Here is a 27,700-nt window from a genome sequence, read left to right as displayed (position 1 = left end):
CAGCCGTTCTTCAGTCTCTAAGAGCAGCCCGGCTGACAGCTAACTTGAGGAAATGTGCGTTTGCCAAAACAGAGACTCAATATTTGGGATTTTTAATGGGAAATGGAAGGGTGAGACCTGTGGTCACCAAAATCCAGGCTTTGGTTGATGCAGCGATCCCCAAAACCAAGACTCAGGTGAGGTCACTACTGGGCTTAGCCGGTTATTACCGCCGCTTCATCCCCGAGTACGCCACAGTGGTTAACCCGTTAGTCGACCTCACCAAAAAGAGTGCTCCAAATTTAATTAAATGGTCAGCTGAGTGTCAGGGGGCGTTTGATACGACTAAGCGTAAACTTTGCCAGGCCCCCACTCTTATTACCCCAGATTTCACCAAGAGATTCATCCTCCACACCGACGCCTCGGATGTAGGTTTGGGTGCAGTCTTGTCCCAAAAAGTAGCTGGAGTAGAACACCCGATATTGTACCTGAGCAAAAAAATGTTACCTCGGGAACGTAACTACTCCGTAGTCGAAAAAGAGTGTTTGGCCATTAAATGGGCTACTCACTCTTTACGATACTACCTGCTGGGGCACTCATTTGATCTGGTCACAGACCACGCCCCACTCAAGTGGTTAAGCACAATGAAGGACAGCAACGCCCGGATAACTCGGTGGTATCTGGTGTTGCAGCCCTTCATGTACCACATGGTACACCGTGCGGGGAAATACCACCAAAATGCGGATTATTTTTCCCGGGAGGGAGGAGTAATGGGAAAGGTAGATTTAGCCGAGTGTTCCTTCGACTCCACTCTGAGCGGTGGGATATGTGACAGAAATACAATGAGTTCTGGTGATAAATCTTCCTCCCGACCTGTGAGGGCGCTAAAGAACGGGAGGAGAAGTATCTGGAAGGGCTGGCCTGACAGTTCGTTTCCGGGACCGGGAAGTGGGTCAGCCTGGAAGGAAGCGAGACTCTGTTGTAAGACCGTATTGATTTGACAGGTAAACGAGGGGCAGCTGCAAGTAATAAGGCAGCTGCAACCGTTTACCTAGATATCATGCGGGATTACATATAGGGGCCAGGGTAACGCTGTTCTTTTCCTTCGTTTGGGTTAAGCGTTTGGAGAGAGAAGGATCGAGAGAGGAGCTCTCATTGTTAAAGATAATAAGAAAGAGAATTACGTGTTGTGTTGTGTTGTGTCTGTCTGTATAATTGTCTGTGTTTTTACCACCAGACAGTTAAAGCACGACTCCGGAGCTGTCGCTAAGGGTCAGCACTGTCCGGAGCACCACTGCACCCCGCACTATCTGTGTTTGCACTAAAGCACCATCACGACTGCACTCACCCAGGACTGGTGACCGTCTGTTTGTTTTTGTTCGGGACTGTGCCCTGTTTATTGTTATCCCCGTGCGTTACACATTGTTGTGTATCGCCGGGGATTTAGTTATTTTTCGGTCACCAGACCTGGAAAAGAAATAAAGCACTTTTTCACTGGAATACCGTTGTCTGCCTGTCACTCCTGCACCGCATCACCGCTACACCTGTTACCCTTACCAGGCACTTTGCCACAATGACTTATAAAGTATTTCTGCTAATAAAACGCTGCCTTTTAAATTCAATTTTGGACAACTTGTCTTTGCCTGCAGCTGTTAAGTGTGGCTTTCCCAGTGCTATTTAAAAACACACTTGTTCTGGGAGTTTCAGAACTACTTTCCTTCTCAATTTTTATTCAGGCTGCAATTTGACCTTATTCACTGTTATCAATTATTATTATTATTATTATTATTATTATTATTATTATTATTATTATTATTATTATTATTATTATTATTAGTATACTACTTGTATTTGTTTATTTATTTTGCTTTCTATTAATTAAGCCCTTTCCTCAATAGTATATGGAACTCAAAAGAGAGGTATGCTAAACTATTGCATGCAAAAATCATGATGGACTTAATTTTTTTATATATGTTGAAAAAGATCAGGATTTTGTTCTATTCTATTCTGTTCTGTATGACAGCATTTTTTTTTTACTGAAAAATATTACAAATATAAGGATACGTACCAAACACAAGCATAATAAATGGGTTCAGGAACTGTTCATACATATGACACATTATCAAAATTATTTCAGTTGCTAAAGTGCTGAACCAAATATTATTCCTTTATCAATTCAAACATAAAAAGACAAATAGCAATTATAGAGGTTTCTTTTTTGGGTTGGCAGTGCAAATACAAAATTACAAACATAGTGCTGTACATACTGATTCAGTTATATTTTGTAATATTTTGCAAAACAAGTGGGCTAAAACAAAAGAAGTCTGAGGGAGGGTACAGTGTACAAAGGTTTCAATTCGAAGTGGCTTGCAAGGTGAACAGAACACAGTGCACAGACAAAAGAGAGGGCTCCTCATTGGCTGATTGCAAATGATATCCAAATATAATCTAGAGTCACCAAGTGCGGAGACAAAGAAAAACAAATATGTTTGAAGATGACATTTTTGTAATGGTTTTCTATTTTCTATGTTGCTGAGGTGTTCTATTGTAATTTTATATGTTGCTATACTTTGTGTATTTTCTTTAATTCAATGTAAAGGTACGTTTATAGAAAGTTACTGATAAGTAAGGCTGTTATTTTATTCACACTTATCACAGATTTCACAATTTCCTTGAAATGTACTCATTGCAATTTGTAGTTCCCTGTGAAAACTGCCCAACTGATAATGACACATCCTTTTTTTGGGTATGATATATGGAGGTTGTCAGTGTCTTGTAATCTCTTGTAGTAATATACTGAGCATCAAAATAAACATATCACTATTATAACACATTTATTTTCGAAAAAAATAAGGTATATAAATGATGGACATTGATGAAATGTTTTTGGTTTCCTTTTAATCACTCGATCATTAATTCTTGACCATGATACGCTTGAGTGACTATGGCAGTGTTTCCATGCAAGTTTTAATCACGCTACTATAGTGCATTCATGACGTGTCACACGCAAATGACGCATGATTATGCTCGTTCCAAAAGTGCACGGCAAAAAAAGTGTGTGACTTAAGTGTCATTACACTTTGGTAAAGCACGGTAAAGTGCACGCCAATTGGCCTAATTAGTCCCATAGCAACAAACTCCACAGTCGTGCAAAATACTTAACGATAGACTTTCATGAAATAACATGATACCTCCTCCACTTCCCCTATGTAAAAGAACGCTCTTCTCTGGGATACGGTCTTTCTGTTCTCCTCTGTAGCATAAGTAAGATTTTCCTTATCCCAGGCTTACTAATACAAATCAGTTAAATATCCATCCATCCATTATTATCAATCCACTTCTCCTGATGAGGGTCGCGGTTTCACAAGTTCTCCTTTACATGTGAATCAAACAAATAAATTGTGAAAAACAATAGCATACCGCATATGCTCACGCAGCCTACCTGACACGCGTAAAATGGCTTTATCTCCTCAACCACAGCAGCTACAGCGTCCAAACCAACTTTAATGTAAAGGATGCCAAATGTGAATCGTTACACAGTCTGTGTTTTACCTGTGAAGCCTAAGAATAATTTGTGAATACAATAACATATCGCATATACACACCACCATCCCAGCGTCAATTAAAAGTGCTTGATATCCCCAACCACAGCAGCTAACATTTTCAAAATTTTTGACTGAAGCATATGCACTTAATCACCTAATTAGTGAGACAGTTGATTGGACACTGGATATGGAGTGATTTCAGCTGTTGAATTGCAAGCTTGAATAAAAGCAATAAAAAAAAAAAATCTGAGAAAAAAACAATATGCCACGTCTGTCAAGAGAGCAGCGCCTTTGTGCAATCGGCATGTTGGAGGCTGGACTAGGGTAGTGTACTGTGGCTCACCATCTTGGGTGCTCACAGCCAGCAATTTCACCTGACGAGACGGTATAAGACAGGCCACGAACTGGGAGACCAATAGTCACACCTGCCCAAGATCGACAGATCATTTTGCAGCATCTTCATGATGTCAATTGTTAATGTAACCACAGATTAGGTATAAAAAGGCTTATTTCGAGTTTTTTTTGTTAGACAGAGGTAGAAGTGAAGACTGCACACTCTGTTGTCTCCGAAATGGGTAACTACGTGCATTAATGTCTTTTTGTATTGCATGCTGATAGTGAAGTTTAATAAAGCATTAGTATTAAACTGACTATTTGTATTGAGGAAATAATTCTGGGTTAATCAGCAAAACAGGACTCACACCAGTGAGCCAGCTACCATATATGTGCTGCACATTAGCTGTGAAAAAAAGAAAAACAAACATATCATTCCAGTTGAAATTATTATATCTCTGCTACGTCCCACAAAGGCTTTTAATTATCAAACACTGAATGACCCATATACAGCATTTAGAGGGCCCTGCTATAAATAAACCTTTAGTGTTCAGTTGTGAAGCAACTGCTGTAGCCTGTTAAAATAAAGAAACAAGCAAACAAACCGAAATAGGGTATTTGTGAACAAAGTAATAAAAAAAAGGTTACTGCTATTAATTGGAACGATAAATGGGCTTCACTTGTCAAGTGAAAAAAAAAAGTTTTTTTAAAGCCTTGGTTATTTCCCATGAATACAGATAAGATCTTATTTGGTTGGTACTGACTGAGTACAGTTGAGGATTGACACAAAAAAAAATCATGTTAAAATAAGGGAGGCAAGAAACATCCAGGACACGGACTCAGAAACACTGTGAAATGAGGGGGGTGGCAACTGGCAGGAGTACATGACAAGTTGGTTAGGAAAGCAGGCTTTAGAAATATATTGGTAATCCCAAATAATGATGGTGAATATGGTTAGCATTCTGGCACTCAAGTTCTAAAATTAGAAGCTATTTACTGAGATTTATTTCAAACAGAATCAGAGTGGTGCATACCTACCTGCACTGGTATACTGTAACTGCATAAATTGAAGCTGTTTCTTAAAAGCGTATTACCAATTATGGGGTGTATTGCATCCATTGGGTAATAATTAGGAGCTACAGCTTGTACACTTGTGAGCCTCATAGTTTTTGCCATTAGATATAAAAAGCATTGTGTTGGGTCTCCAATTCTGGTCCTGGAGCTACAGGGCCTTCTGGTTTTTGTTTCAACCAAGCTCTCAGTTGCTTAATTGAGACAATTATTGACTTAGTCAAGATTAACATGTATTCCAGATTTAGTCACCTATAAAAACTGCAGGATTGAGGATCTCCAGGACCAGGGTTGGAGACCCCTGATCTATTGGAAGGCTTACCACCCAGTGTTGTATTTCTAATTGCAGACATACAACTACCTGACCTTCAAATTTAAAGGAGATTCTTTAAAGTAGTCCTAATGAATCCTGGGACAGATTAACTGTTAACTAGGGATTATGAACAGCAGGCATCAGTCTAATATTTAAAATGGGTTGCTACTCTGATAGGAAGGCAAACTCAAAGTGGATTACAATAATTGGATAAGGTTAATGATGGGCTGTATCTTTAAAAAAGAAAGCATGTCATCATGGGAGGCCCATTACACCAGAATGTAATAGATGACAAATATCCATCCCCCAGCTGCAAGCAATCCGCCACGCTTCCTTTGTGAGCTGACACTCAACCAATTTACTAAGACCCCTTAATCATTAGCTAGCCCATATTTACATATCTTATATAACAAAGCTTCTGTACAATGTTTTCTTTAATGCAGTAGTGTACTTTAGTGCAGCTATGAATTTTATTTCAATATACATGGGTCAAGCTCGGTAATGCAATGAAGGTTTCTAAAAATCCTAATATGATATACTGTACAAAGAATATAAGACGTTCTGTATAATATTAGCTGGTATAGCACCACAAGAGGACAAAGTGGCTAGACGTGGTTCCGAAACAGCTTGTGCAACATAATGTCACACCGGTATACCTTGGAGATATACTATACCATTTGTTATCAATACAGGGCTGTTGTGTGTGTCTTGAAAATGCTGCATTCTCTTGTTTCTATTCTCAGTGGTGGATCTCTTCTTTGAGACAACCTGTGACCATAATATGTTTCACATTCAATTACTACAGTACCCTTTATGACACAGTCTCCGACTGCCAAGTAGCATTACTCTGTCGTGAAAATTGATATTTTTTAAACTGCAAGCTGCAGCAGCAAAGTGACAAATCATAATCTCCCTGTATATTTATTAGTGTCCTAAATGATATGCCATCAGATCCTTCACCAAACAAAACACAATCCCTGCCAGGCTAAACCTCATTTCACCCTGAAGGGGTTAAAATGAAAATATGGACTTAGGTTTTTACAAATCCATTCAGATTTAAAAACACTGTCAGAATGAAACAAACTCCATCTGTTCCTTCCTTGTGACGACACGTTGTTTTTATGACTCAACATGGGCCAAAGTCAACCACACAGAGGCTTCCATAGACAATTAAATGAAACCGCCCAAAATGCCACAAACACTTCACCCCTGAAGTACATACAAGGATCCTTTATGCAGTAATGGGGAAAATTTTTAAAAGATGTTAAGGGCGAGGTAGCAGCTAAATGCACAAACTAGGCCAGGCAGAGCCTATTTCTGAATTAGACCACACCTGACTTTTACAATAGCTTAGCTCTCATCTCCCTCAAAAATGAGAAACCGATACATCACTATATAGCTACCCACCAGCTAGACCATTTTATCTCAGACACACTTTTCAGAACTAGATCACCAAGTGGTCACTTCACACAAAGAGCTGAATCACACCAATGCCAACGATTTCAAGATCAATCAGGCCTACTTGGAGATTTTTTAAAAGGGTCTCCCACAAGATAACAATAATCAAGAGGTGGCCAAAAAACACCAAGCTATGTCAATGTAAGAGGTACAATCAAATGAACTGGAAATCAGCCACACCTGGACAACATGACGTCAGGGAGATGTCTCTGTTGCAGGCACACAGCTTCCATTTATAATCTAGATTGGGGATTTAAATGGCAGGTCAGCAGTGTGACCTTTAATAGATTCTGGTTTCTCAAAATTCAAAAAGCATAGGCCTATAAACAGAGCTGCAGTGTCAGGAACCAAAACAATTGACATATTTAAGATGTTTTTATCACTAACTGAATGTATCAGCACAAACTCAGCTGACTTTTATTATTTTGCAGTATGTCTGTTTATCTTTCTAATTAAATCCATAACCAAGCCAGGACAACACTGATTCAAGGTGACAAGTCTGCAAGGTATGTTAGCTGTTCAGAATGGATACTATGCAGATCATTGGCGTTTCTAAGAGCCCTGAAGTCAATTCGGCAATAACTTCATTTGGCACTGTATTACATAAAATGAGAAATCTGGATGTTGCTGTGCCTTAACTGAATTGTTCATGCCATGGTGCTTTGTCAGAGGAGCCAGTTTGGAACGGAATGTGTTTGACTATTTCTGGGGTTACAAAAAAAAAACCCATTACAAATCTTGGAATGTGCGTGCAACTTCAAGTATAAACACGCATTCAGAATCCAACAGAAATATTTTAGTACCAGTTTGTGTTCATAGGATACTAAAAGTGAGTTGTTATGAACTGGAAGTTAGAGATTTCTTACCGCCAACTCTTTCGGGTCACTTTTATTGAGCTTGTCTAAACAGAGCAAATTTGATGTTTTCTTTCCCTCTCACAAAAAATATTAACTTGGGGAGGTCAGCAAAATCCTTTAAATCTACCGTCTTATTCAAAATGGGTTAATATCCCTTTTTTTCTAGTATTATCTAGACATAAACTTGAATTCAAACTCTTGTTCATACAATGTTTTACATTATTATTATTATTATTATTATTATTATTATTATTTATTATTATTATTATTATTAGTTTATTTAGCAGACACCTTTATCGAAGGCGACTTACAGAGACTAGGGTGTGTGAACTATGCATCAACTGCAGAGTCACTTACAAAAACATCTCACCTGAAAGACAGAGCACAAGGAGGTTAAGTGACTTGCTCAGGGTCATACAGTTGTTAGTTATTATACATGTATACCATGTATGTAACACTTCATTATACATTTATTAAGCTTTTAAAATTATGATAGAACTCCCCAACCCAATACACAATTTGTTTATAGTTAATTGTTTGGTGAATTCCTCTAGTCATACATTTTCTCTGGTACTGGTTGCCCGCCTCTGTGATAAATAAACTCTATATGAATAGAAGTAGCCACCGAACACTATTATAAGAAGATGTTATAATATGTGCAATACAGACGTGTGAAGGTGAGTGTACACTGTACATACAGTGTGGGGGGAGTCATTACAAATACCTTAGGCAAAATCCATGTCAATGATCTCGATCACATTAGGTATTCCATTCATGTCCATGGTGATATCTTTTGAAAGCGAGCCCCTTATTGCACTTTTTAACTATTAGACAAAATGTTCATCAAGCAGCTTCTTGAAGGATCCAAGGGTGTCAGCTTCAACAACATTACTGGGGAGTTGGTTCCAGACCTTCACAATTCTCTGTATAAAAAAGTGCCTCCTATTTTCTGTTCTGAATGCCCCTTTATCTAATCTCCATTTGTGACCCCTGGTCCTTGTTTCTTTTTTCAGGTCGAAAAAGTCCCCTGGTTAGGCACTGTTAATACCTTTTAGAATTTTGAATGCTTGAATCAGATCACCGTGTAGCTTTAATCAGTATGAACTGATTAAAGCTTCGAGCTTCTCAACTGTTGTCAAAGAAACCTTGTAAACAGTCAGTGGCCACAGCAGCCTTGGCAGTAGACCAAACTGAAAGCACCAGAGTTTCAGTTTGCCCGGTAAAGGGCTGCTGTCTATGCTCTTCAACCCTTCCGCTGCTTGTTGTCTAACGTATCCCACAGGAACTGTGTCCTTTAGATCCCAGATGTACCATCTCCCAAGACTTTTCACTGGCTTCTCAGACACTGTTGGTATTGCCTCACCATTAATGTAGAACTTTTTATCTACTACTTTACCTTTAATTATAGAGATGCTCCTTGATTTAGTGGGCTTGAATTGCATTTGTGCCCATTCAATGTTATTGGTTAATTTGCCCAATAACCGATTAGTGCAGACTACTGTTGTAGTCATGGTTGTCATGTCATCCATGTATGCTCGAATTGGTGATAGTCGCATTCCAGAAGCCAAGCGCTCTCCTCCCACTACCCATTTTGATGCCCTAATAATTACTTCCATTGCCATGGTAAAAGCCAGGGGAGAAATGGTGCATCCTGCCATTATTCCAACTTCTAAGCGTTGCCATGTAGTGCTGAATTCTGAAGTTGAAAAACTAAATTGCAAATCTCCAAAGTAGGTTTTCACTAAATTTCGTATTGTTATTATTATTATTATTATTATTTGTTTATTTAGCAGACGCCTTTATCCAAGGCGACTTACAGAGACTAGTGTGTGTGAGCTACGCATCAGCTGCAAAGTCACTTGCAACGTCTCACCTGAAAGACGGAGCACAAGGAGGTTATGTGACTTGCTCAGGGTCACAATAAGTCAGTGGCTGAGCCGGGATTTGAACCGGGGACCTCCTGGTTACAAGACCTTTTCTTTAACCACTGGACCACACAGCCTCCTATTAAACACTGAAAAAATCAAAGAAGTTCATGTGGCACTGAACCATATGCATTAGCCAAATCCAGGAATGTCACATGAAGCTCCTTCCTCTCCTTTTTAGCTGATTGAATTTGTTGCCAGATCACGCTGATCTGTTCTAAGCATCCTAGGAAACCTGGAATGCCCGTTTTTTGTACTGAAGTGTCAATGAAGCAGTTCTTTAATAGGTAAGTTGACAATCTCTGAGCAATAATGCTTCTACGGTTAATAGGGAAATAGAGCGAAACAGACTTATGTTTTTTTCACAGCTTGCTCTACTTCTTTCCACTTAGGTTCACAGTCCTCCATTTGGTATTCTGGTGGATTGATGGGTAGGATGTCTGAAGGAACTGACATAGGCTCCTGCCTTTTTGAATCTGTATGTGTTTCCTCCAAGTATCTCTCCAGCTCAAACTTAAATGATTTTAATGTGCCATTTTTCTCACTGGTGAATAACTTAACAAATTTGAATGGATCTTTATAAAAGTTAGTAAAGTTAGTTCTCGCACACTCCTTTTTGCAGTGTTTCCGTAGGCGCTCAGCTCTGCACAATGTTGCAAGCTTATCTTTGTAACAGACTGAGTGCCTCCTTCTGACTTTGTTCTTCTCCATTGCTTCCTCAGCTGCCTCCTTTCTCTAACTAAGTGTTCAATCTCCTGCTGCCGTCTAGACTTTCCAGGAATAGTTTGTACTTTTGCCTTCCTTTTTCAACTCCAAACCTCTTGCTTCCATTTGCGTAGATGATGTCCCCAAATTTATCCAGCTTCTTTTCAACTGTTCCACTTAACCTTTCCAATACAAAACAGAGATCCATGTTTACTGTGTCCCACGCAGTTCTCTCACAAGCTCTTGGCCATTTAACTCCAGGCTTGTGCCCGTTGAGGTTCTTTTCTCTCTTAAGCTGGTTCATCTGACCAGGTTCGCAAGGATCATTAGATTCATCACTAGTTGTATCCATGCAAGTCCTCCTCACGTCTATGACAGGGGTGCTGATATCCTGCAAACTGTGGTTTGCTTCCTGTCGCTGGATTTCATTCAACTGACGTAACTGACTTCGTAAGAAGTACTGATCAATGCGAGGCCCTTGTCCCTTCTCCCTCAAGCATTTCATTCTCCCTTGATGAATCTTCAAACCCCTAACTGTTGTCGCCTTGCTCCAGCCGCAGACACAAACCTGGAGTTTCATGTCTTTGCTAACTGCAGATCTTGAACTAGTCTTTTGTGAAGTACTCTCCATTCTCATATCCGTTTCTGTTCCCAAGTCGTTAACCGTGTTGTCCAACGTTGAGTCATCTTCCACCCCCGCTCTCGCAGACTCTAGTGGTATTTTTCTCTTTAATTTCTTAGAAGCCTTGGGCAGGTGTCTCCAGCATCCTGTTTACCTTTGAAAACACAGAGCTGGATACTGCCGACAAGGGTAGCTAACCAACATGAGACCAGTATGCTTGGCAGGGCAACATTCATGACACTTCCAACTCCGAAATCAGTGGAGTAAATAAATAATTCTCAACGTCTGCAGCGCTTCCTTCAGTGAAACTTCCATCGTAACAGAAAGGCAGCACTAAAGACTTTCAAGGACATATAACTTTACATCTATGTATCATAACACAATCTGAAGACCATGTAATGTTACTAGATGACGACAGACCTTACCTATGCTGTTTTAGTTTACGTGGTTTAATAAGGATAAAATAATTTTCTACAATGTTTTATTAATGTACCAAATGTGATACATAGTGCTGGGATTAACAGGCTGATGCTATTAAAAGTTTTAGTTTACAGAAGTAGAGGCAGTCCATTCTCATGTGCAACACAGCATGAAAAACATCTGTGTACTATTGCTGCCCTATAATTATGAGCTGATGAGTTCCCTACAGAGCAACTGCAATTACACATTTAAAAGACAACACCTTTCAGGTTATAGACCTTCATGGCATGACATGAATAGGTATTTAATGTATTCAACCCCCTTTGGACCATATACACTCAAGGATGGTTTCAAGTGTTTTGTGTTTGTTACAGTACACCTTTTGAGTAGACTAACCATTACAATTTCTAAAACATAGAAACTTGGTTCAATTAAACATTAAACTGTAATGCAGTAATAAGATACTACAGTAGGTGTTTCAAAATACTCAGTTCTGAAACAGCACAGACTGTGCACAGCTTCACGTACTGAAGGTTGTCAAAGTTGTCCACTATAGAAAACTTCATATGCTGAAAGTACTGTCTTCCAAAAGAGAGAAAAGAACCTATACAACACATTGATGTATCAACTGCCACACATATTTCCTGTCTCTTAATTAGGAACGAACATTTATTAAATTTTCTTCCGAGCATTTTCTTTCACTCCAAACTATTTTTTTATGGTATAAGATTAGTAAGTAGTCACTGATTTTCCGCTGCTAAGGTTAATCATTAAAAGCCTATTTGAGCCTGTACTGATCTATAATCTGTGTACTTGGAGTGTACCATGGCACTCCAAGTACACAGATTATCCCCACCCCTAAGTCCCCTTTACTGTACATCAGGGGGTGCAGTGTCACAAACATGCAGAATAAATGATCCTTTTTCTGAAGCCTTTTTTCTCTAAAGTCTCTTTTTCTAACAAGCTTGGCTTTTTTGGCCTTCTTGGCAGCAGTCAAATTACATGTTTATTTCACACTAGTCACAGTTCACATAAATCCTGGGTTCTGCTGCAAGTCTTGATGTTTATTACATCAAGATACCTTCGAGAGACGTCCTATACCACAAGTATTGAAACCAAATATATTCATTAACAAACTTTTCTAGTAAGTTGATAGCACAGAGTTCATATAATACAGTATAGCAAATGTAAGTGGACCATAAATGCATATAAGTATGTGTGCCTCTACTTTCGCTAAGGTTTGTGACCATCTATACAGTATTGGGTGTTCCAATATTTGATTTATTTATGTATTTATTATGACAATGTACAATTTTTAACATTTATGTCATGTCAAGATATATTGCACCCCGATTTAGCTATGAGCTCATTTTCATTTGCAGTCCCTGGGCAGGTGTATAGAAAGGAAGAAAATAAATAAACAAACACAAAAAACGGAAAAAGAAAATAATACAAATAAGGTAACATTTACAGAAGGGAGCAATTTACAATTGACAGTTTAAATAAATTTAAGAGCTGCGCAAAGATAATTAGGCTTGCTACTATTCCATTTTTTTTTTTTTTTGCTAAATCAACGATTAATATCGACATTTATTTTAGAAAGAATTTTCCTACCTATTTTTCAATTCAAGCAGAGAATGGGTAAAAGTGACATTTATGCTTTAAAAAAACAGACTTTTTATGCCATTGAGAAACATCTAATTTAGCGAAACCCCTTTATCATATTCAACATGCAACAAAACCATGGTTACCAACTGAGCTCCCCCACCCCCTCCTGCTTCAGCACAGCTGGACTCAAGAGTCACTGGAAGGCAAGGCAGACGGGCCCGCTTCATCCTGCCGCGGAGAATTCAGCTGTTAAATGTTTTCGTCTTGCACCCATTTTCAAATCAAACTGTCACAGTAAACCTATAGCAAAAGCTTACCTACACCTTAACCCACTAATTTCAAAGGAAGCGCTTTGAATGACAGGCGCTATAGCTGGCAAATGAAAGTGCACAGTCGGTGCAGGTCTTGATGCTTGACAGTCACGTAAACGAATGATAGCATTCTAGCGAGATCTTTGAGAACAGGATGAAATGACTGTGAAACTACAGTAGTCTCCTAAGGGACCACAGAGACGGCTCACAGCGACCCCTAGCCATTCACAGCAGAGATGGGACAGACAGCAAGTATAAAAACGACACAAACTAGAGATGATTTCTAAATGATTATTTTTGGTAAGAAAATAAAAAATAGCGAGTGGATTTACCGACGTTTATCCTATATAAATGTATTTCAGTCAAACTCTAACAAGCTTTACAGATCAAATCAAATAGTAGCAAGCCTAAACATAATGCAATTATTCCCTCTAAACAAACAGGCCTACATAGTTAGAATAAAGTCGTCATAAAAAGCATTGCTTGCAGAGGGCGGTCTACACCAATAATTGTAAAAGACTTCTGAGGGGATAGCGTTATATTTATCCCTACATATTCAAGATCATTGCTACACTTAAACTCGACTTGATTACATGTACTACTCTCCTTGACATACATTAATACTCCCCTGCTTCTCTCATGGTTTCGATCTTTCCTAAAAATCTTATAACCTGGCAATCCAAATACACCTAGAGGAGAGTTTTTGTGTAGCAGAATCAGCCAAAAGTTTCTCCACTTGATCACACTTCGGAGATAGACTTCTAATGTTTAAATGTCCACCAAATATTAATTGGAGAGTACAGTATTTCCCCACTTGTCTCTAAATATGCCTTTTTACATGTACCTCAAAATCAGGTAACAGAATATGGATTGGTGGATTTAAAACAATATGCAGAGGGTTAGATTGTATTATTATCTGCCAATATGTCCAACATATATGAAAAATATATGTGTATATGAAAAAACAGTGTCCATATAATTTATGCGTCACCAAAAAATTAAAAAATGGACATTTCTGTGTTTTAATGCTGAATATGTAAATCTTCACCTTTGAATGTCATTAAAAACAAAGCTGACTTATAATTATCCATTTCAGCCCCCTCCATCGATACACTGTAGCCATGGCAACCCCCCTACTCACATAAAGAACAGTTACATACTCCAATTGAACATCAACAGTGTTTCAAAGAGGTAAAACACAGTTATGTACATAAAATTAATATCTTTTAAAAAAGCTGCATTACATTTTTCACAATATATGTTAGACACACAAATCAAGGAATAGAACCTACAAATGAAAATAATTTGTTCTGGTAAGGGTTCTTTTCCAAGGTTGATTAGGTATATCCAAATGTAATATGCTATGCTTTAGCTGCTCTTATGATAAGCTTATCTTATGTTGCTTTTTTTAGTCCTACATATGTAATGGGAATAAAAAAACATATTTTTTAGTGACACAAATACAACGGCTTTCTGGTTATGCTTAACAATCTTCTCCTAGCTAGCAGTATCCATTATAAAAGTAGTTGATCATAATAAGCATTTTATTAGCAGGCTCAGTATTAGACATTGTCATGAGTGAACAGTGATGTAACTGAAGTCATATTGGACATGTATTATTGCATGCGGGCAATAGAAATGTGCATTATAAATATCATATGGGAGATAGTGAAATTGAAGAAGGGAACTATGAAAAAGACCTAGGAGTTTATGTTGACTCAGAAAGGTCTTCATCTAGACAATGTGGGGAAGCTATAAAAAAAGGCTAACAAGATGCTCGGATATATTGTGAGAAGTGTTGAATTTAAATCAAGGGAAGTAATGTTAAAACTCTACAATGCATTAGTAAGACCTCACCTAGAATATTGTGTTCAGTTCTGGTCACCTCGTTACAAAAAGGATATTGCTGCTCTAGAAAGAGTGCAAAGAAGAGCAACCAGAATTATCCCAGGTTTAAAAGGCATGTCGTATGCAGACAGGCTAAAAGAATTGAATCTATTCAGTCTTGAACAAAGAAGACTACACTGCGATCTGATTCAAACGTTCAAAATCCTAAAAGGTATAGACAATGTCAACCCGGGGGACTTTGACTTGAAAAAAGAAAAAAGGACCAGGGGTCACAAATGGAGATTAGATAAAGGGGCATTCAGAACAGAAAATAGGAGGCACTTTTTTACACAGAGAATTGTGAGGGTCTGGAACCAACTCCCCAGTAATGTTGTTGAAGCTGACACCCTGGGATCCTTCAAGAAGCTGCTTGATGAGATTCTGGGATCAATAAGCTACTAACAACCAAACGAGCAAGATGGGCTGAATGGCCTCCTCTCGTTTGTAAACTTTCTTATGTTGTTATGTTGTTATGTTCTTATAAAGGTAAGATGGCTGAATAAAGGTCACAGACCACAGGTTTCAGCACTGCAGCCTGTGGTTTAACCTCAGAGCCACTTGTCCATTGACATTGCGGTTACTGGGTTTCAATGAGGTTGCACTGTTGGTCAGTTGTGATTATAGGCCATTCTGAAATGTACAGCAGTAGAATAAAACAACAATTCAATAAGCATATCTAACACCGGAAAGAAGTGTAAGCTAGTCTGCCACTGACACACCTACACAAAAGCACAATTTACATTCCATTTTAGAGGTGAAACTAAAAATCGACTGTTAAAAATAGCATGACAATACATTTCTCTTTTCCTTCTGTTTTCATATGCTAACGCACATTTGTGACACCAGGGAAAGGCTGTTCAACAAATTATGCAGTGATTGACCGAAGGAGGTTAACTTTCTTACTAATTTTGGTTCATCAATGACTTGTTAAAGACATTGGTTGATTCAACGTCACAGTGAACCATAGCAGACAAACAGCAGCATTATCCCCTATTCTGCTGAAGCAAAAACAGCAATGCATTTCCAATAAGAAACATTGTCAACTGGAGACTCCGGGGAGTTTCAAATTGATGCATAGCCTCCCACTCCCAAATTAACATCAACCTCCACAAAGCACTATATGACTGACAAGTGGGACCAGGTTTTTTTTTTTAGCGTTGCTGGGGCTAGAACTTCTCCCTCCATAAAGAAACACAGCTTCTTTATTAACACCTACATTAAGAAGCCTAACACATTTTTAACCCAATACTTTAGCATTTTGGTTATCAAAGGGTTGGTCATGCTAAGTTTCTCGTTTTGAATAAGCAGTGTCATTAAGGTAGGAAAAAAACACTGTATATACAGTGTATTTTTTTTTTTTTTTTTTATAGAATTCACACATATGTGTATACTTTTGGTAGCACGTCACCCTCCAGCATAATTTTTCTGCAGGATTATTCAGAAAACTATCTTTTCCCCATCATCAGCATATTCATCCTAGACTTAAGCCCTTTTCACACTGGCATGCTCTACACGGGTCGGAACCTGATGTCATGTGGGTCGGCTACGCAATTTCACACTGCTCTTGATAAAGCAGAGTTGACCTGGGTGACAGACGCAAGTAAACAATACACGTATCAATGCCCCAGAAGCAGCTTGTTACAGACGCTTCCATCCAAGCTTCGCTGGATTGAACCGTCGGCCCAAATGTTGATTACAGCAAATGTTTCTTCATCCCTGCTGCAATCTGGCTCGTGGTGTGCCTCAAGCAACAAAAATATAGCTAAACAGAATAAACAAAAACCTTCTTTGCGCAAGTGAAACCTTCACGCAGGTGTGGCTGTTTGTTATTTCGCTGGCTGTCATGAATTTTGTCTCGCTCAACCCAGGTCAAAGCAGGTCAACTCACATCCTGAGGTGAGTCGCTGGGACCCGGGTACGTGGCTTCACACTTTATTATTATTATTATTATTTATTTCTTAGCAGACGCCCTTATCCAGGGCGACTTACAATTGTTACAAGATATCACATTATACATTATTTCACATTATACAGATATCACATTATTTTACATACAATTACCCATTTATACAGTTGGGTTTTTACTGGAGCAATCTAGGTAAAGTACCTTGCTCAAGGGTACAACAGCAGTGTCCCCCACTGGGGATTGAACCCACAACCCTCTGGTCAAGAGTCCAGAGCCCTAACCACTACTCCACACTGCTGCCTCCACACTACGCGGAACTGTGACCTGGGTAGAAGTACCAGTGTGAAAGGGGCTTTAGACACCGGCTTGATAAATCCTGACACCTATGCAAATCGCTTGGCCATTGGATTGATCCATAAGTATTTAATCTACTTTTCATTATGTTCAGAGCCTTGTCCAATAATTCAGAAACAGGCTATATTTCATTAAGTACCAGAGCAAAGCGTAAATGCCATCCAATCTTGCTCTCATTTAAAAGGAACACATCAAAATGGGTCACAGTTTCTCATTTTCCTGATTAATACCAATCTTGAATTCAGACATTTAGTAGGGCTAGTAGGCAGTGCAGTGGGTTAATTTATAGTATGTAGTCTTTCAGGTCACACAGGTCTGTTGTTCGAACCTAGTTTAGTGAAGTGAGTTTGAAGAAACTTATCCTACAATTATATTTTAATTACAAAAACTAAAAAAAAGCAAGTGTAGGTATTTTTAAATAAGTGTATTTTTGAATGTGATATGAAAAAAAAAAAAACAGTAAACCAAGCACTAAAATTAGGAACATAACCATCATTCTACAACACAAAATACAAACTCAAGCAAGTATAGGAACAGATTTTTCTATTAAAGCAAGATTTACATCAAAGGGAGCATTAAAAATCCTGGATGTGCACATTGAGAATCCGATTTTGAAAGGTCTAACAGCTGTCATTCCTTAACTTGGAAGCAAACCACAGTTCGCAGGATATCAGCACCCCTGTCATAGATGTGAGGAGGACTTGCATGGACACAGTTAGTGATGAACCTAATGATCCTTGTGAACCCGGTCAGACAAACCAGCATAAGAGAGAAAAGAACCTCAACGGGCACAAGCCTGGAGTTAAATGGCCAAGAGCTTGTGAGAAAACTGCATGGGACACAGTAAACACAGATCTCTGCGTTGCATTGGAAAGATTAAGTGGAACAGTTGAAAAGAAGCTGGATAAATTTGGGGACATCATCTACGCATATGGAAGTGAGAGGTTTGGAGTTGAAAAAAGGAAGGAAAAAGTACAAACTATTCCTGGAAAGTCTAGACGGCAGCAGGAGATTGAACGCTTAGTTAGAGAAAGGAGACAGCTGAGGAACCAATGGAGAAGAGCAGAACAAAGTCAGAAGGAGGGACTCAATCTCTTACAAAAGCTCATAAAAGATAAGCTTGCAACATTGCGCAGAGCTGAGCGCCTACGGAAACGCTACAAAAAGAAGGAGCGTGCGAGAGCTAGCTTTTATAAAGACCCATTCAAATTTGTAAAGAAGTTATTCACCAGTGAGAAGAATGGCACACTAAAAGCATCTAAAGTTGAGCTGGAGAGATATTTGGAGGAAACACATACAGATTCAAAAAGGCAGGAGCCTATGTCAATTCCGTCAGACATCCCACCTATCAATCCACCAGAATACCAAATGGAGGACTGTGCACCTAAGTGGAAAGAAATAGAGCAAGCTGTGAAAAAAGCAAGGGCTTCATCATCTCCAGGGCCTAATGGAGTTCCGTACAGAGTGTACAAGAGTGCTTCAGGAGTTCTACGAATTCTGTGGAAATTGATGAAAGTGGCATGGGAAAAACAGGTTGTACCAAGAGCATGGCGCCGAGCAGGTGGAGTCTTTATACCTAAAGAAAAAGATTCTACAAGCATCAGTCAGTTTTGTCCCATTTCCCTATTAAACGTAGAAGGCAAGATTTTCTTCAGCATTATTGCTCAGAGATTGTCAGCTTACCTATTAAAGAACTGCTTCATTGACACTTCAATACAAAAAGCGGGCATTCCAGGTTTCCCAGGTTGCTTAGAACACATCAATGTGATCTGGCAACAAATTCAATCAGCTAAAAAGGAGAGGAAGGAGCTCCATGTGACATTCCTGGATTTGGCTAATGCATATGGTTCAGTGCCACATTAACTACTTTGGGCAGCATTTGATTTTTTCAGTGTACCGATGACAATAACAAATTTAGTGAAAGCCTATTTTGGAGATTTGCAATTTAGTTTTTCAACTTCAGAATTCAGCACTACATGGCAATGCCTAGAGGTTGGAATAATGGCAGGATGCACCATTTCTCCACTGGCTTTTACCATGGCAATGGAAGTAATCATTAGGGCATCAAAATGGGTAGTAGGAGGAGAGCGCTTGGCTTCTGGAATGCGACTACCACCAATTCGAGCATACATGGATGACATGACAACCATGACTACAACAGTAGCCTGCACTAATCGATTATTGGGCAAATTAACCAATAACATTGAATGGGCACGAATGCAATTCAAGCCCACTAAATCAAGGAGCATCTCTATAATTAAAGGCAAAGTAGTAGATAAAACATTCTTCATTAATGGTGAGGCAATACCAACAGTGTCTGAGAAGCCAGTGAAGAGTCTTGGGAGATGGTACGACGGGGATCTAAAGGACACAGTTCGTGTGGGAGAAGTTAGACAACAAGCAGTGGAAGGGTTGAAGAGCATAGACAGCTGCGCTCTACCAGGTAAACTAAAACTCTGGTGCTTTCAGTTTGGTCTACTGCCGAGGTTGCTGTGGCCACTGACTGTGTACGAGGTTTCTTTGACAACAGTAGAGAAGCTGGAAGCCTTAATCAGTTCATACATCAGGAAATGGTTGGGAGTTCCACGCTGCCTCAGCAGAGTGGGACTTTATGGTAAAGGAATACTGCAGCTACCAGTCTCTGCTCTAACCGAGGAGTTTAAGTGCGCCAAGGTCAGACTGGAAATGACATTAGTAGAGTCACGCGATAAATGCGTAAGGGAGGCAGCACCTGTGTTGAAAACTGGAAGAAAGTGGGCGGCAAAGAAAGCTGTGGAAGATGCAAAGGCTGCCCTTCGAATTGGTGATATCATGGGGCAAGTTCAGCATGGAAGAGGGGGTCTTGGTTTCAGTTCAACTCCTCCTACATGGCACAAGGCGGCCCCAGCTCAAAGGAGGAAGCTGGTAGTCAACGAGGTGCAAAAGCAGGAGGAGAGGATGAGGTGTATAAAGGCCATTTCCCAGGCCAAACAGGGAGAATGGATGAGATGGGAGAGTGTGGAACAACGCAAGATTGGCTGGCAAGACCTATGGTCAATGGAACAGAGCAGGATCAGTTTCCTCATCAGGTCAACATATGATGTTCTCCCATCACCACAGAACCTAAACCTCTGGGTAGGAGAGGATCCCTCATGTCCTTTGTGTTCATCACCTGCAACATTAAGGCACATTTTGACAGGATGTAAGGTGGCTCTTAGCCAAGGACGGTTTACTTGGCGCCATGACCAGGTGCTGCGATGTTTGGCCTTAGCATTGGAAGACAAGCGTAACATGACCAATAAGTTGCCACCTGTTCCATCAAAACATTACACACAAAAGACAACATTCCTCCGCCCAGGAGAGCAACCACCAAGAAAAGGTGTTAAAACCAATCCTCGCCCAGGACAACTGGAAGCTGCTAGAGACTGGAATATGCTGGCAGATGTTGGTCAACGGCTTATTTTTCCACCTGAGATTGCCACCACTAACCTTCGACCAGATATTGTCTTGTGGTCTGGATCAGCACGCCTTGTTCACCTGGTAGAGTTAACAGTGCCATGGGAGGATGCTGTAGATGAGGCGTATGAGAGGAAGAAACTGCGGTATGCTCAACTAGCCACTGAAGCGGAACAGCGAGGATGGAGAGTTCGGGTTTACCCAGTGGAAGTGGGTTGTCGAGGATTTGTGGCACACTCTACAACCCGGTTTCTCAGAGACGTCGGATTCAGTGGCCAAGAGTTGCGTCGCACAGTGAAGAACTTATCTGAAGCAGCAGAGAGGAGCAGCAACTGGCTGTGGTTGAGACGGAAAGATTCTGGCTGGGGACAGGTAAGTAAGCTGGGCTGAGTTGAGTGGGGGACGGAGGGGGGTGATGCTGGGACGCCAGAATCACCGTCGAGCCCTCTTGAGGTGTCGTGGGCTAGTCGACGAAACACTGAGGATGGAAGGTGCCCACTTGAAAACCCCAGAGATGTACCCTACTTAGCTCAATCCAGACGGTTGTCATGCTGATGCGCTGGGGAGGCCGCACTTTGGTTGATCCCCGGAGCCAGCATCGCAGCCGTTGTGTGTGCTGATGCGCCAGGGAGGCAAAATAAGCTGATCCCTGGAGCCAGCATTACACTTCAACCATTAACACCAGACAGAAGGATATCTACATCATCATATGGAAGGAAACGTAAATAGATGGAGACACATATGGATCACATTAGTTTACTGTAAAGCTACGTCTTAGTTGGTGCTTATCTTGGCGAGAGCCGAGTTCAAATCAGCATGAAGTTTTAACATCTACTCTCGTGTAATGGAAATCATTAATACAGTGTGATATGAAACCAACCAATCATTATCTCCAACACACTATGTGAATACCGTAAGAAGGCATGACGTTAACTTCTCCATAATCATGCAAAGCAGCCCGAACCCTCTCTTGTGCTATTTCTAATACCTATTAAGAAATAAGGATCTCAAAGGGGGCTGCAAAGGCTGTGTTAGCATATCTGAAGTGTATCTGCAGCTGTCAACACAAAACACAAAAGTATCCTGAAACCTTTAACAGGAATTTGTGTTCTATCCTGTTTCTCCTCCATTCTTAGGCCTTGTCCACACTACATAACCGATCTCGAGAACCATAAACTTCTCTGCGCTCATTCTTTCCCATATGATTTGTTAAAAGCTTCAATTTACCTCTGTAGAAGCTGGTGGTACAGCTAGCGAAACGCTAGGATTATTGTCTATCAACACAGTTCCGGTGTCGTCTTAATTTGTGGATTTATTTGATTTATTTGTGTCACTGTATTTTGGAAGAACGATGAGATTCACGGTATTTAAAATATATATATATATATATAGCCTATATATATTTTTTTTCTTCTTGCCCTCGCTGTTAAAATTGGGTGGGCAGTGGCCCGTTGGCCCACCCATCACCAGCGCCTATGGCTGCTTATCATAAAGAACAAGATATTATGCACTGCTATAATCAGACGTTCCCCACCTTGCCTGTGATATTTGACGTGCAAGTAGCAGCGAAACGTCTGGCATAATAAACGCAGTGAATGAACTCTGTAGTGTGATTAGCCCTTTAGTTTCATTATTTGTAGCGTGCACACAGAGAGGAAGTACTTTTTTCTTGCTTGGTAGAAAGTTAAATGCAAATATTAAAATAACAAACCCGCAGCAGAGAGCAGGTAACCAAAACACAGCGAGTTTTAAAACAAGCACTGCTGCCGCACAGGTGTTTAACTTATTCCCCACGCACTTTCAAAATCACAGGTTTTAATGTCAGATGTGAGATCATGCTGTCATATTCAAATACATTTGTTAGTGTGCACAACCTAGTCCAAGATACAGAAACATATCCCCTTCGCTCACAATAATTCATTTAATATTTAAATACATTTTACACAATTATTTTTTTTAAACCTGTATATTTCACATTCTTATCTTTGCGATTATGAGGGCCAGCACTGGGTACAAGTACTAGCAGTGGCCACAAGCAGCATTTTTCATTGAGCACAGCAGCTGGAAATGTTAACTTTCAGGATAATCTAACCTTACGGATACCACAAGAGTACCTTTGCGGTGCAGTTATTTGACAATGATACCTGCTGGGTGTCTAAAGTGCAATACAGGTATGTCAATATATTGTAACCTTAAGCTAAATATATAGATAATAACAATATATTAAACAAAACAAACAAAAAAATAGATTATTCATGTTTTTTTTTTTTTTTTTTTTTTCCAGTTGCGAATAAACACCAATATCAGTTAAATATTAATAGCCTACTACAGGTAGCTAATAAATTGGGGGGGGGGGGGGGGGGGGGGGAAGGGGTATAATGTATAATTATTTAAATGCTCAAATGGCCAAAAAAAAACTAAACAATACATCCAAGAAATGCTGAAACATGCACAAAACAAAGGCCAGCATACATTAGTAAAGTTTCATACCAATCAACATTTACTTCAATATGGTACAATTCTACTGTACATGCTGCAGCCGAAGAGGATATTTAAATTCAACTTTTTCTGTGATGAACTCTAGTTTGCCAATGAAAATGTGCCTTAAAATAATAATACAAATTATTATAAAACATCTTCTTTTAGATAATATTTAACTATTTAATATCCTTTTATGTTTGCTCTCTATCAGTCGTTTCACTTTTATTAACCGGGCTTACTAATTATTCCTGCAAAAATGTCCCTTTTCAACTACTTATTAAATCTGAATTTCTAAAGTGAAAAAATAATCAGGAGAGAAGAGTATAATTAATGAATGATTAGAATGATCAACAATCTTCCTCCCGACCTGTGAGGGCGCTGTATTACAGGAACAGTGTGCCCCAGACTGGATGGTTTGACAGTTCATTCCAGGGTCAGTTGGAAGTCGGCCATCCAAAAAGGGGGCGAAGCCACAATACTAGAAGTCAGCGCCTTACTGCGGTAGGCGACGTGTCAGTCATGGATTGGAGGAGACGTGATTGCACTCGCTACCAAAGGGGGCGTGACGGAAGGTATATCAGGTTGTGTGGCCAAGTGCTCTGTTCCTTTGTTATGGTTGCAAAACGGAGCGCAGAAAGAACCACAAAATGAAACTGTGAGTGTTTGTATTTGTTTTGTTTATCACTGTTTATTTGTATTTAGTAGACGGCTAACAACCGGGAGCTGTCGCTGTTCTAGCCAGCATTAAACCCGGACTCCAAATACTGCACTAGTCACAAAATAACTGTGTATTCACCACCAGCACTGGAGCACCGCGAGAAAGGATGCAGAGCCGTGCTTGTATTCTTGTATTATTATTTCAGGACTGAAACCCTGTTTTGCTTAGCTGTGCAATTACACATTGCTGTGTAGTTGCCAGCATTATTATTTAACAGCCAAACTGTGTAAACAATCAAAGAACTGTTTGTACCGTGAACACTGTTGTCATTGTTTGAGCGCTGCATCACCTCTACACCTGCGCGCTACAAGCCACTTTGCCACATGTGGGCATATTGAACCTATTGTACATCCCATTAACTGGCTTTCACAAAATATTAACAAGAGAGAGAACCAGCATGTTATTAAAGAATACATGCTGTGCTAAAACCTAGGTCTCGCTGTATTTCAGACCTAATCTCAACATTTCGCTTTACAAACGCCTCCAGATTCAAACCACCACGTAGAAGAATGTCAGTGAATTTCAGACCTCGTTTGGGTAAGAGGTGTTTCGACAGGTTTCCACATTTTTGCAGATCAAAGCCCTTGTATTACAGAGATATTTGTGGAACTGGTTTGACCAAAAATGTCAATGCCTCTGCCCCCATCCCCACCCCCATCTCCCAGACAATGTGCAGTGTCAGGAAGCACAAGTATGCTTTTTTTATTAAGTAGGACACTGTAAAATCTTACATTCTTGAGCTTTAAAAAATCTAGAGGAAATTGTGTTTTATAAATGTCACCCAGACTAACCACTATTCTGTTTCTACAAAATGCAATCAGTGCTTGGCATTTTTTTTTTTAACATGAACAGCTCCAGTTAGAGTTGCCTTTAAATAAATCACATGGGATTCAAAAGTGAAACCTTAAATAGAGGTTCTCATATGACACTTTCACTATTTAATCTAAGAGACAATAATTATACAGTACGTTTTCAATGTCACAGTTAATAACCAGACCTTTGGTTTCTTGAATCCATCATCATATGCCCTACTTTGTAATTAAGGAATTTGGAATGGTATGACAAAAAAGGCTAATTCCACAAAAGCAACTAGTCCCAACTGTGCAGTTTTGACACAGACAAAATATGCACAACAAATACAATATCAGTAAGAATGGAGCTCTTGTTATTTACCTTACATTGTTTTTTCTTATTTATTTATTTACTTTACAAATTGTACTATAGTGAAAAGAACTTGAAAACCCAGCCCCAAATACCTAATCTGACGTTATCACTTCTTGTAGAATACTCAGAAATAGCAGACATGGTGACCTTGCTGTTAATAGCATTTGAGGCCCTAGTGTAATTTATCAGTAGTGTGTCTCTATATATTATACAGACAGGTATTATGCTACCTACCCCTGGCAGATAGCTTTTTGGTGTTGATGATTTTGGCAGCAAACTCCTGTCCTGTGGAGATCTTCAGGCATCTTTTCACCACCGAGAAAGCTCCTCTGAAAAGGTGGAAAACAGAAATACCCTGAAACGTGACTGTGAAATATGCATGCTGAACAGGTACATTAAATAGACAGTGGAATTATATTTCAGGAATGCACCCTTGAAACCAAATACAAATTATATATATATATATATAAACTGTCAAAATGTTGATGTTGTTTCTTTATTTTATTAAAGGTAGGAAGAATAGAATGACATTACTGAACTGTCATTTACTATATTGGCAAGCCCACAAGTTTCCCCGGAAAGTCATCTGTCATCTGGTTTATTTACAACGGGTCTTGCAATATGCATACCACAGACCTACAGTCTTTAATTCAGATTCTGAAACGTGCCACTCAAGGTTAAGACTATGGTTTTAAGAATAAAGATGTTTTTGTTGCTAACTTTGTATTACGCTTTTAAGCCCATCCATTTGATTCCTTAAGAAAAAGAAGAAGAAAAAATCATCTGGCTCATGCCAACTGTAATGTAAATTACACATTTGAACTAAAGCTGACCCACCTTAAGTGTATCCTGTTTATATATTCACTGAAACTCTGTGGCTGGAGATCAAGGCTTGTGCCAGGGCAATATTTGTATCTACTAGTTGAGTCTACTGTATACTACACAGATACCACATAATATGAGACACATACACTAACATATAAAGAGATGGATACTGGTTTTTCGTCAAAACGTTTGTTTCTTTTTGTTTTTTCATAAACCAATTATGAAATTATGTGATATAACCGTGTACTGTTATGATCACGTTATAATTAAGTCAAATATGAGCAGAAGCGGTGAATGCGTGGGTTGTTGAACCAAATTCTTACTGTAGACTACTTTTTTTAAAATTTACCATGCAAACTCCTCAGAAGTATGATGATTGTAAACTTAAAGCTGTTATTCATTTAAAATAATATAATAGTGGTCATATGATTGGTAATCTTAAACGCAAGACCTTTCAGTAAACATTAACAACAAGAATTACAAATCAAGTTGTACGTAATGCTATAACGTATACATGTTCAGTACTCTATACTAGTAATGTAGTAAATATATCGAGCGTTGTATGCGAAATATTTAATATGTAGCTCAATAAAGGTGTTGCTGCATTTCTCTCAGCACAACAACGAGAAAAACAAAGATATGCTTACTTCCCGAGCTCCTCAAAAAGCTGATATTCATCAGTAAACCTGGTGCAGGTTGTTGTTGCCATGATGAAGGAGATAGTCTGAACGGAGAAGAATAAAGGATCGCTGACAAAAATGTTCTCTTCTTTCACTCTTCCTTTCTTCGACTTCCTCAAGCGATTCTGTTTTCAAAACAGATAAACTAAAATCCCAGTAGCAGCAGCAACGGTGGCGGTCTAGACCCCCTACCCGTGTCGTTGTTTAAATTCACTGTATCTCAGCAGTGATACACACGATGAAACCTGCAGTTCTCAACTGACATCAAGCTTCTCCGTGCAATAATATTTCTATTGAGCTCTTCCTGATCTGAGATACTGTACCACTGCTCCCTCTAGCTGCAAATAGGGGGTTATTTTTCTCTTGACCGTCTGATGCTAGTTCCTACAAGCTTTCCAGATTTTCGACTAATTCGTCTGGGTTTATTTAGACTTGCTGTAATTCACCGCACTATGCATGTTTTTATGGAACTAGCACTATAGTATACGTTATTTATGGAACTAGCACTATCGTATACGTTATTTTTGGAACTGCATGACGTTTTGCTTCACAGCAGCGTCTATTGAGTTGTAACAACATTAACTCTGTCAGTAGTCGACAGTATTACGACTAGTCTTTATAAATTATGGGATTTCGTATCTGTATAGGTTCCTGCACTGGTTTGACTTCCTGGCTCTACACTCATTTGTTTAAAACAGTGTAGTGTGATACTGATACAGTACCAAAAGCCAATTTGTCTGTGTTTGTCGCAACGCTGTAACTGAAACTGCTCTCGTTCACCGTATCACAGCTCTCAAAACAAAAAGTCCTGTACCTTACTAGTTTCCTGTGTAGTCTCGCGTACTGTGATACGAGATTTTCATTCACTGTGTAAGGTAATGGGAGGAGCAATAATGTGATTTGATTGGTATGGTTGCAGACGCTTACGTGTATATGTGTTACATTTTTTTTTATTGCTTAAAAGACGCGTATACGGTTATTAAACTGGACAAAACGAATAATCTGAGAGACATTTTAACCAGTACTGGCGTCTTCTTGCTTGACTATGGGATTGCTGACTGAGTAAATACTTACCCCACAAACAATTATGATACTGATAGGCT

The 27,700-nt window shown here is 39.4% G+C and overlaps 1 protein-coding gene across 12 annotated transcripts in view; it reads right to left on the bottom strand.

The window, feature by feature from the left end:
* The window catches only part of LOC117409482 (calcium/calmodulin-dependent protein kinase type II subunit delta), a 144,490-nt gene extending 117,081 nt beyond the window's left edge, over positions 1 to 27,409 (bottom strand). For 4 of the 12 annotated variants that reach the window (XM_059002896.1, XM_059002921.1, XM_034015613.3 and 1 more), the window contains exons 1-2: positions 26,565 to 27,405; positions 25,327 to 25,421 (exon numbers count right to left, since the gene is read on the bottom strand). In XM_059002896.1, coding sequence (XP_058858879.1) covers positions 25,327 to 25,421; positions 26,565 to 26,626 — 157 coding nt within the window. In that variant the 5' untranslated portion in view covers positions 26,627 to 27,405. Of the gene's footprint in view, positions 1 to 25,326; positions 25,422 to 26,564 lie in introns of all 12 variants that reach the window. The other 8 variants (XM_059002879.1, XM_059002884.1, XM_059002892.1 and 5 more) reach the window with 4 other exon arrangements.
* Positions 27,410 to 27,700: the final 291 nt, after the last annotated feature.

Source organism: Acipenser ruthenus, chromosome 2 (assembly GCF_902713425.1).
Source record: "Acipenser ruthenus chromosome 2, fAciRut3.2 maternal haplotype, whole genome shotgun sequence".
Classification (NCBI taxonomy): Eukaryota; Metazoa; Chordata; class Actinopteri; order Acipenseriformes; family Acipenseridae; genus Acipenser; species Acipenser ruthenus.
The sequence above is the reverse complement of the archived record's forward strand: the minus strand, read 5'-3'. Positions and strand labels throughout refer to the sequence as shown.